Source organism: Nelumbo lutea, chromosome 6 (genome assembly GCF_056320005.1).
Source record: "Nelumbo lutea isolate HS-2025 chromosome 6, American lotus-T2T, whole genome shotgun sequence".
In the NCBI taxonomy this organism is placed as follows: domain Eukaryota; kingdom Viridiplantae; phylum Streptophyta; class Magnoliopsida; order Proteales; family Nelumbonaceae; genus Nelumbo; species Nelumbo lutea.
Genome location: NC_142689.1, coordinates 39595514 through 39607295, shown reverse-complemented (window position 1 = coordinate 39607295; position 11782 = coordinate 39595514). Strand labels below are relative to the sequence as shown.

The following is an 11782-nucleotide window of genomic DNA, read 5'->3' as shown; positions in this document are numbered from 1 at the left end:
GTTAATATGGGTTTGGGTTGGTCAAGGCCTTAACCCTAACCTAACCTGAAATAAAGTCAGGTTCATACTTTTCAACCCTAGCCTGACCTTTTGGGTTGGGTTCAGGCCAACGGCTAACCTGTCCCAAGTTGCTGCCCTACTCATGCATGCCAGCCTGAGATTTTCCATTGCACCAAGTAATGGCCATTTATCAGTAACAGTACAGTAAGTAGAGATTTTATTAATATAGTGATACAAAAAAAAAAACCCCAGGCATTCCATAGCATTAGGATGAAGGAGAACCAATACAAATAGCAAGGCTGACATGCTAAAGCACATTGTATACTTCCCAAGCCTTGTGCCTCTATCCAGCTTTTCCCTCGTTATTCCTTCCCTTGTTAGAAAGTTGGCTACACTATTGGCTGTTCTAAGAAACTCTGTAAATGAGTTCTTCATATTCAATGTCAATGCCTTTGCTTCTTTTATCAGATTTCAAAGAGACCACGGGTGATATGTAGTAGGAATCATCTAATGCTACTAGGCAGTCCCTTCTACAGATTATTATTATTTTTTGATCAATAATGGAATTTCATTGAAATAAATTGGGAGGGATTACAAACAAACAGAGGGAGGTTAACTCTCTTAACTGCCCCCACAAGCATAAAAAGAACAGAATTAGAAAAAAGGCCCATAACATTGAAGCCCTATACACCCCTTGCTTAGCTAGCCTGTCAGCAAAGGAATTTGCAGTTCTTCCCAGCTGTACTTAACTTCAATATCCTTTTCCAGCCATTTAAAATTTTCCTCTCATTGTTGTATTTCCACAAACCAGGCTTGTCTTCCTCTAACCAACTTACTACTACCTCTGAATCTCCTTCAAGAATCAGTCTCCTAATATCCAATTCTCTTGCTCTTTGGATCCCTCCCAAGGCTGCTGATATCTCAGCCCTGAGAGAGTCACCCTCTCCAATTGGGCCAGAGAAAAGGGCTATAGCATTCCCTTCTTCAAAGAAAAAGACTCAAAGTGGTACCCACTCTCTTCATCAGCTTTGCAAAGAACACACCTGTGTGGGGATAGACAAGTCTTGGGTCTTTTTCTTGGAAGAAGATCACAAGTGTTGATTCTTTTCAGAAAGGTTTCCCAACAAAAACTCTCAACCTGAGGTGGAATAGGCTTGCACCAAATTTCTTTAACAGGGAAAGGCATCCCAAGGGGACTAGGATGCTGAGATAGGGACTGAAAGAACGAGACACAAGAGAAAGAGCCCGAGGGGGATGGGGTCCAAATTCTGCAGTCTTCCTTTAGAGGGTTCAGAAACACATTTTCAAAGATTGCCAAGAGGGACATAGTATCTTCTTAGTCAATGTCCCTAACAACCCTTCTCAAATTCAAATTCCACCAAAACCAGAGGAAGCATTTGAAGGGACTAGAAAGGAGGAAATAGGCTCTCATTCTTGAGGTCAGAAAGAGCATGCAAAGATGGAAGTTAGCTTGACAAAGTAGAATCCCCAACCCAAGTCTATTCCCAGAATTTAATAAGGTTACCTGAATTCAATTCATACCTGGTCCATTGAGAAAAGACTGGAATAAGATTATGGATGGCCTTCCGAGGAGAAGTGCTTGTGGCCCTTGCCAAGATTCCAGGATCCCAGCCATTGTTCTCCAACCCATGAATGCTAACCACTATCTTTGCCCACAATTTATCCCTTTCCAAGGGAAATCTCCATAGCCATTTCCCCAATAATGCCATATTTCTTTTCTTAATATTCTCAATCCCCAACCCTCCTAGCCTCTTGCTTCTAGTCACCACTTCCCAACCTACCCTATAGTCCCTCTTTTCCTCCCCTGGCTCCCATAGAAAAAGTCCCTCATCAACTTTTCCAACTTATTAGAAACCTGTGAGGGGATCTTGAATACTGTCAGGAAATAAACAGGTAAATTAGTTAGAGTTGAGCTAATCAATGTGATCCTCCCCTCTATAAAGAGATAAATTTTCTTCCAAGAGGCAAGCCTTTTCTCAAATCTTTCCATCACTGGGTTTCAAAAACTTCATTTCCTAGGGTTAAATCTTAGGGGCAAGCCCAAGTAACTTATTGGCCAATCTGAAGTTACACATCCCAGAATATCTGCACACCCCCTAACCTCTCTTTCCTCCATGTTTGTTCCCATAATACAACTTTTCTCAAAGTTCACCTTAAGATTGGACATTTGCTCAAAAAGCTGTATAACCAACTTCAAACTCCGAATCCAGCTTATATTCCCCCCTTCACAAAAAAATAAAAAGGATTGTATCATCTGCAAACTGCAAGTGTTTGAGTGGATTCTCCTCCCTTCTTAATCTCCATCCTCTTAACAGATTTCTTGAGTCAGCTCTGTGAATCAATCTCCCAATAACATCTGCAATCAAAATGAACAAGAAGGGGGAGAGAGGGTCTCCTTGTCTTATTCCCCTCAATGCTGGAAATAAGTCTACCACTGTCCCATTTATCAATACTGAATAATGACAGCATTTACCAATTCTGGAAAGAGAGGGTCTCCTTGTCTTATTCCCTTCTACAGATTGTTCCATCCTGAAGAGTAAATCATAGAGTCCTCTCTTTGGAAGGTCTGAATGGAAAAGGCAAACTGGTTTGTGCTTCCATCCCCATTGCAGCCATTTGGTCTAAGTGGAAGGAACAAAACATGAAGATCTTTGAAGGAGATACTTCGTGGGTTGGGGAGATTATCAAACAGTCTGGAGGCAGGGTTATTTCTTGTTTGGCCATACAAAAGGCTTTCTATGATTTGTTCGAATTCATTCAATTCTATCTAATCAGGTTGGGGGTAATTGGAATGATCTGATTGTGGGAATTATGTTAATGGTTTTTTTTTGGGGGGGGGGTAATAGGAATGTGTATGATTTATGTATTTTTTGATGTGTTTTTATATATATATATATATATATATATATATATATATATATATACACGTATCCTATCATCTTACTTGTATACTTGAGAATTGTAGCTGCACCCCCCTAAAACATAAAAAAATGAATTTTCTTTCATCTAGTTGACCAAATATATATATATATATATATATATATATAGAGAGAGAGAGAGAGAGAGAGAGAGAGAGAGAGAGAGAACCTAATTTTGAATCCAGGCAAATTGAATTGTGCATTGATTCATGTTGAAACGGTTGACAAACTTGTAGATCATCTAGGGATTTAGGTAACTATTTTCTAGGGTAAATTGTGGGCAAAGAAACATAACAACAAGGTCTAGCACTGGTAGCCCCACCAGTGCCATAATTTTTAACCTTGATAGTGTGTTCATGTGGCCACATGCACTTAATTTAATTGTAATATGCAAGACGGATTGAGTTATTTGACTTTCTAGTCAAACTTGATTATATCATCTTAGGCTTCTAGCATACAAATGTTTAACTCTTGTTTTAGGTGCATATATGGTAGATGTGGATTGAAATGGGATAAAATCCTACAATTTACTATACTTTTCATGATTCTATTTGGTTCAAATTTCTCTACAATGTACAATATGGCTACAATTTTCAGTACATTGGACTGCAGACCCTAGGACCCATGTAGCAATATACCTGGGACATGTTATTGAAGTCGTTAATTTTGTAAAATTTTTCATAGAATTGAAATTTTATAAACTGCATAACTGGAATTCCAGGGAATTGTCTAGCAGGAACATGAGGCAGATGCTTGCTTCTATCATACTTCGTCTGCTTGGAAGTCGGGTGGTGCATGAGGATGCTGATCTACCATATCAGATACAAAGTTCTCCATCCAAAAGAGAGGTGGAGTCTCCAATGGAACCAGCAGTCATTGCATCGTTGGATCTATCTGGTGACAGCCTATTTGATCGGTTTTTGTCTATCCTGCATGGGTTGCTGAGCAGTTGCAAACCAAGATGGCTGAAGCCCAAGTCAGCCTCCAAGTCAACCGTCAAATCTCCTAGGGATTTTTCTGTGTTTGATCGTGAGGCAGCAGAGAGTTTACAGGTACAATTTGGTCCATGTAACGATTTGATATTTTTGATAATAAAATTTCCAGTTCTCATGGATAAATTCCTAGTTTGGAAGAGGCTGCTATAAAATAATGGTATTTTGTTTTTATGTTTCTCATGCAGAATGACTTGGATCACATGCAATTGCCCGAGACGATACGGTGGCGGCTCCAAGCAGCGATGCCAATGCTCCCTCCTCCATCATTCTCCATTACGTGCCAACCACCTACTATCTCAAGTGCAGCTATTGCGTCGCTGCAATCTCCTGTGTTCCAACATGGAAATTCAAATCTGCCCCAGAAGAATCTTTTACCTTCTTCACGAGCACCTGCAAGCATTCTTGGGAAGTTGAAGCAGTCGCAAACTCAGGACCAAGTCATGGAAGTTGACCCGTGGACGCTGTTGGAAGATGGGTCAGGGTTAGGGTTAGGGTTAGGGTCCTCTTTGAATAATAACAGTGGAGTGGGTGCTACTGGTGACCATGCAAATCTAAAGGCATGCAACTGGCTAAAAGGAGCTGTGAGAGTGAGGAGGACTGATCTTACTTATATTGGGGCTGCAGATGATAGATGACAAGTAAATTCATTAACTGTTAGTTGGCTTGGCAAGAATTGGGCAGCTTTCTCATCGGGTACAGGGCCTCCTTGCTTAGATGGTTGGTCACTTGGTTGGCAATGAGAGCTGTTTGAGGGGAAGGGGATGCCTACAGGCTAGAGGAGGGCAGGTGCGAATGCGATTGTAGACAGAGATGTCCAGCCGACTGGTTCCAGACCTTGTCTGAGATTTAACCCTTTGAGGGATCCTCCTATCATCTCGCAATGCCGACCCCAAGCAGGTTCGGTTGAGAGGCTGTTGTATTTGTATATATAAAGATATTTGTTATATTTTTCTCCCCATTGATATGAAAAAAAAATCTCAATAATTGTAATGGGCCCGGGCGTAGGATCTCGTCACGGGTCGGTCCATGGGGATAAAGCCCTGCTTTCCCTTGCGCCTTCCCTTGCGTGCAGAACCAATTGTGAATGGGTGATTTGTCCAAGAGACCACCCAAACACTTCTCTCTTTTCTTGATTGGAAAACTGAATACCTTTACTTCAGTTCGTAGCTCCTTAAATAGGAGATTATAGAAGGAAATTCTTTGTTGGATTCGGCTAGGTTAGGTTTATCCAATTCAAATTAAAACTCTTAATTACCTACTCCTAATGGTAACACAACTCTTACTTAAGAAGATAAGATAAGGATAAGGGATAAGGAAGGGTGAAGCTAGTGGCGAGTTGGTGAGTAGAACTGATGTGGTAGGATAAGTGTGGACTCACCCTGATGAGCTGTAGTGTGGGCCTTGCCCTATTGTTGTTAGGCGGTGTGTGCGTCTCGCAGTGCTGCTGTCGTGCGGTGTGTTGTTGTTTAGTACTGTTGTCGTGCGGTGTGTTGCGCGTTGCCGGGCGGTGTGTGTTGGGCGTTGCCGGGTAGTGCGTGTGGCGTACTGTCGTGCGGTGCGTGTTGCTGTGCGGCCCGTCATGCGTACTGTTGCCTATGATTGTGCCACAGTGCGCTGTCGGGTGGTGTCTATAACATCACACCTCTCCTGGACTACGAGTTTGTCCTCAAGCTTGAATTGGGTGTCTAAAACACCGTCAAAGGAATCTTGGATAGGTGGAATGGCTTTGCCCTCTTGGATCAGGTTCTCATGGAGGGGGTTCATCCTCATCTTCCTCTTGTTTCACCAGGTGATAGAAAAGTCTCTTGCACTTGTGCCCTGTTAGTAGAGTTCATCGTAGCTAAAACATTGCCCCTTCGCCCTGCGTTCTATCATCTCAGCCCTGGATAAGTGCTTAATAGGGGGTGTATCGATGTTGCTCCCCACCTTGGATGCTGATCTAGAATTGGTGCTCGTCTTTGGCTTCCGTTCTAGGCTGGCTACTGGATATGGAGCCATTTTGAGTGGTTCCCTGTTGGCTGCCAGCGAAGGCCCTCCTCTAGTAGGCTTCGGGTTTGTCCAAGCTGTTGCTGGGCATCCCATGCTAGACGGCCCTCGGCTAATCTGTAGTTTGCGCTCGAAGGCTTGAGCTAAATTCATTGCCATGACCAGGTTAGGCGGGCTCTGCATCTTTACATCAACTCTCAGGGGTTCAGCTAGACCAATTGTGAACATATCCACCTGTTGGTCTGGGCGTACTGAAGAGGCCCTGGCGAGAAGGGTCTGGAATTGTCGCTGATACTCTGCTATGGTCCCGGACTGCTTGAGGTTAATGAGTTCCCCCAAGGGGTTGCTTGTTAATGGGGGTCTGAACCGAAGGAAGCAGTACGACTTGAACTGATCCCAACTAAGACCTGGCTCCTCCTGCTCCACTCAGTAGAACCAGAGCTGCGCTTCTTCGGTCAGGTGGAACTCGGACAGACTGACCTTGTCCTTCTCCTCCGTGCGCTGATTACGGAAGAATTGTTCATAGCGGTACAACCATCCTAGTGGGTCGTCGTTGCCACTGTATGAGGGAAACTCCAAACGGCTATACTTGGGAATAATTGCGGCTGTTAGGGCAGCGATTTGCTGTTTGTTGGATGCCTCTGCCCAGTCTGGATAGCGATTGTTTGTGTTGGCGATTCCCTCAGAACTCCTTTCTTTATTGGAGAGGAATGCTTCCAGCAGGCGTTGCAACTCCTAGACATCTTCCTTGACTTCACGGACCTCCATGCTGGTTTCTGCTAGACTATGTTCCAGTTCGTGGACCTTGGATGATAGTTGCTCCATATCACCCATGGTGTTTGGCTCTGATACCAGAATGTTATGGGCCCGGGCGTAGGATCTCGTCACGGGTCGGTCCATGGGGAGAAAGCCCTGCTTTCCCTTGCGCCTTCCCTTGCGTGCAGAACCTATTGTGGGAAACCGAATGGGTGATTTGTCTAAGAGATCACCCGAACTCTCCTCGCTCTTTTCTTGACTGGAAAACTGAATACCTTTACTTCAATTTGTAGCTCCTTAAATAGGAGATTAAAGAAGGAAATTCCTTGTTGGATTCGGCTAGGCTAGGGTAATCCAACTCAAACTAAAACTCCTAATTACCTACTCCTAATTGTGACACAACTCTTACTTAAGAAGATAAAATAAGATAAGGATAAGGGATAAGGGATAGGGGATAAGGGATAAGGGATAAGGAATGGCGAAGCTGGCAGCGAGTTGGTGAGCAAAGCTGATGTGGTAGGATAAGTGTGGACCCACCCTGATGAGCTGTCGTGTGGGCCCTACCCTACTGTTGCTGTCGGGCGGTGCGTGCGTCTCGCAGTGTTGTGTCATGAGGTGCGTGCTGCGCGCTGCCGAGCAATGCGTGCAGCGTGTTGCCGGGTTGTTGTGTGGCGTTGCCAGGCGGTGCGTGCTGCTGCCTATGACTGCGTCGTAGTGCATGCTACTGTCTATGACTGCGTCGTAGTGCGCTGTCGGGCGATGTATTGATTTGGGGCCTTTAGCCAAACCGTTCACAGTTGTAAAACCATGGACCCTCAGCTATTACGTGCCACCATGTCTAGTGCGCTCATGATTGTTGTGTTCATAATGCATTGATTAGAAATGGCCTATGTACAATCAGCTCTTTTGGTAAGGTGCTGAAGCCCAAACACATAATGCCAGTTTGGGAGTCATGTTTGAAAACCGTGAAACCATGTTTGATGAAAAGTCTGGAAAGCCAAAAAATGGGCTTAGGGAATCTATTTTCTTTAGTTTTATGGAAATGATTCAATCAACACAGCTTAGTCAATGCTGAAGCCCTCCGAATGGGTTTCTAATATTCCTTTTCTCCGTTAAAGTATATAGGTTTTTGGGCAAACTTTTTAAATTACTCTTAAGGTTTAGAAAATTGATTAATTATACCCTTATTATTTCAGTATTGTCTTAAAGTATCCTATTGTTCAGACAATTGACCATCTTTTTCTTTATCATCTGTTAATATTTTGTCAAATTCCATATATTTAGTAACATATATTTTTTCTTTAAAACCCAATTTTACACTTCTCTCTCATTCCCTTTGGTTCTCTCCCCTTTTCATCACCGCTGCTGCAACGAATTGCAACAGGGAACCCCTCCACCTCTAGCCTCTCTCTCTCTCTCCTTTTTCCCCTTTTGCAACTCGTCCCGTCAGATCTGCAAGGAACCATATAAATTTTTTTTTGTCATTAGGTTCTCTAGGAGAACCTCTCGTTGCCTCTGTCGCTTCATCTTTGATTTTCAATTTTTCTCGCTCTGGTTTAGTTGATGACGACAGGAATGGGTTGAAGGGAACTAAGCGTCTGAGGCAAAAGAGAACCAATACGAGAGGTGGAGAACCATCAATCCTTTTATTGCAGTGCTTCTAATCCAACCATTGATTGTTGATTGAAGGATTTTTCATTTATCTTGACTTTTATGCAGTCAGCCATGGCAACCATGTTTGTGTTGTTGGTGCTGCCTGAAATTAAGGAAATCAAAGTTGGTGATGGCTCTTGACAAGTTGATGGTAAAATTATCGGCAATCTCTTGCATTTTCCACTAACATTGATCTCCCCAAAACAAGAACTGCCAGTGCAATTGCCCTAGAAGCAAGAGTTGTGCCCACAGAACAAGCTTATGCAAAAGCAGAATCAGTTTGAAGAAATGTAGAAGAAATAGCCTTCTCAATCTCCCTTTGGAAATCTTCATCCTCTATGATAAACCTTGGTAAATGATTATGGGGTTCTTACTGCAACTTACTGCTCTGACGCTTGAAGATCCTTGGAAGATGCCGTTATCTCCAATAGTTGGTTGGAAGATTAGGACTATCTTAGTCTCAACAATGCCCTAACTTGCTCGACCTCGTGGGGCTTCTACGTGATGAGGCCCGTTGAGCAGCTTGCAGTTATGAAGGAAATTGTACCTCCCAAAGTCGTTACACTTTAGGAGCCTTGAAGAACAGGGGGTGATGATGGGAAGGAGGAAAGAAAGTAAAAACAAAAAGAGGGAAAGAGGGAGAAGAGGAGAGAAGGGGAAGATCGAAACCAAAGTCACTGCTTGTGATTTCCTCTCGATGCAACAACACCGCTGGCGAGAGTGGACTGGAAGATGCCATTGGTGAGGAACTCGAAAAAATCGTTGCCAACCTCATCGAGTTCTATAGCAGGAAGATGTACATCTCTTGAATTTACAGTAATGGGAGCTTGCTCGGGGATTGCTTGGCGAGAGTAGTTTGGCAAATGCTATCGGTGAGGAACTCAGAAAAATTGATCCCAAGATCAGAATTAGAGATGTTCATAAGAAGGGCTAAACCAACCAAACTGACCCAATTGGTTCGACTTGAACCGATATGGTCGGTTTTTAAAGGATATCGGTTCAGTTTCGGTTTATAAACATGCATAACCCAATTGGTTGGTTCGGTTTTGGTTTATGTATTTGTAAATCGAAAACAACCCAAATTGAACCGACTATAAGTTAAAAAAAAGGCAAAATATTCAATTTCCAATGTTCAAAATTCTCAATTTTCCAATTTGTCCACTTTTCTAGTTTCCAAAAAAAAGGTTAGAATTTATATAAACGTTTTATTTTCCAAAATTTCCTTCCTAGTTTCGAGAAAAAAAGTCATTATTCATTCAAAAGTTGTCTTTCATTCCTTTTGAGGATTGAGCATTAATAATTTGACAGAAAAGACCAAGAAACTCTTAAAAGTCTAAGGGTCTTCGTTTTCTCTTAACTTTTATATCTCAAGAGGAATATTTTAACTTTAAGGTGGCATTTGATTGCACTTTTTAGACGATTAAGATTTGAATTAATTGCTTTTCAAATGCCACAAACGTTTGGTATTTCCTCTTAATACTAGATCTGAAATACATTTTTAGATCTTAATTTGTAAGTGGTGGGGTGGGTGCTTAATGTGTTGTCGATACAAATTTCGTGCTAAATTTGGAGCACAAAAAAAAAATGAAGACAAATTCAAAGGATTTTTTTTTGCGAAAATGTAAGTAGGATGCAAACTCTTTTTTTCTTTTATTTTTTGGCAAAGAAAAACCTTTGATTCTCTTGTCACGAACACAATCTTAACTTGTACTTGTCACGGACACAACCCGAAAAACTTGACAACTTGTAGTTGTAGAAAGAACTTGCAATGATCAATTGTATTGCTTCCACCCTTTGAGTCTCAAGTTTTTGAAGTCAGATGGATTTAAACCGGCCAAATCGACAAACCCGATTGTTCAAATAATAGGTCAGTTTTTACACTCATTTGGTTGGTTTTGGTTGGCTGAAAAACTTCAACCCGAGCAGCTTGGTTTGGTTGAAAAAAATATATACAACCAAACCGAACCAGCCTGTGTACAACCTTAACTAGAAGCAACAACACTGTCGACGATGAAGGCTTATATATTTTAGTCTAGTAGCCCCCTATAAACCACATCCTGCCCGTGGATTTGGCATCAATCCACGGTCAAGATTCATTCCACCCCTAGAGTGGAGCTAAGATTTCTAGGGGTGGGCTGAACAATTAAAACCCCTATTTTAGGGATAAGTAGACTGTACCCCCTATGTTTTATTTTTTCTTGGCTTTGGTTTCAAGTGCAATACTAGAGTTGTTTGTGTTTGCAACAATGGGTGAAAATAGTATCAACTAGTATTAATGATGAAGAGAAAGATGAAGATGGGGATACAGTATCAACTAGTATTAAAGGAGGTTTTTTCATAAAAGGCTCATGAGATTTCAAGGCTAATTGATCCTTAGCATTCGGAACCAAAGATCTTGAAGATCACCAATTATGTCTTCTGTTGACCAAGAGTTTTTTGATGGGCAAAATGGTCTTTTTAATCCTTCTGTTAACGGACAATGACAATAAGGAATATTTAGTCAATTGTCAAAAAGAGTAGGGGTACTCTAAGATGATACAAAAACAGTACGGGTAGTTTAAAAAAATTGCCCTTTTTTTTTAATAGGAAAAATTCTCGATTAAAACGTGCCAATCCAGTACTTGCCATACTTTTAAAACGTGCCAATCCAGTACTTGCCATTAACCAGCCGTTAAATGGCATTTGAAAATACACATTGCCCTTCTAGTGTCATCTAATTTTTTTATCAATCATCCAAACATTGATAAAGAAAGTTGGGGTCACGTTCTTGTGGGCACTCTAGTGACCCCAACTTTCTTGAATAGAAGAGACACGGATTTGGGACTGTTAATTTTTTTGTCAACGTTTGGATGGTTGATAAAGAAAATTAGATGACACTCAAAGGGAATTTGTGTCTTTTTAAATGCCACTTAACGGCTAATTAACAACTGATTATAATGGCAGGTATTGGATTGGCACGTTTTAAAAGTTCGGGTACTGAATTGTTGCATTTTAAAGTTTGGGGACCAAAGTGCAGGCCCAAAGTACAGGATACTAATTGAGAATTTTTCCCTTTAAATACTGATACAGAATTAATATAGAAATAATTATTTTACCCAAGCACTCTTACGAATTCCTTAACCCTTTTTCAACTTTTCATTCCTATCTAAGTGGGACAAATTTGTTAACAATAGAAGTGTTACAGTTTGATATTGACAAAAATACCTAATTTTAACATTCAATACAATTTATCAGCGTTTCTATTTCATTTTTATAAACCCATTTTCAACCTTTTCTTGATGCCCATGTAGGAAAGACCTTTCAAGAAGTACAGATACATGTGGGTAAAAAGGTGCCAAAAAAATAAGATAGACTTTTAAGTTTTAAATGTAACACAGCAACCTTGTGTAACAGATCCGGGCTCATTGTCTTGTCAACCACAGAATTGACTGCGGAATTTTCTTCTTTAAAGCA

At 41.4% G+C, this 11782-nt stretch overlaps 1 protein-coding gene across 3 annotated transcripts in view; it reads left to right on the top strand.

Annotated features, from left to right (window-relative positions):
• Positions 1-5093, top strand: part of LOC148848669 (mediator of RNA polymerase II transcription subunit 12-like) — a 32117-nt gene extending 27024 nt beyond the window's left edge. For 2 of the 3 annotated variants that reach the window (XM_088952137.1, XM_088952139.1), the window contains 2 exons: positions 3661-3991; positions 4120-5093. In XM_088952137.1, the coding sequence (XP_088808263.1) occupies positions 3661-3991; positions 4120-4569 (781 nt within the window). In that variant the 3' untranslated portion in view covers positions 4570-5093. The remainder of the gene's footprint in view (positions 1-3660; positions 3992-4119) is intronic. The other variant, XM_088952138.1, reaches the window with a different exon arrangement.
• Positions 5094-11782: the final 6689 nt, after the last annotated feature.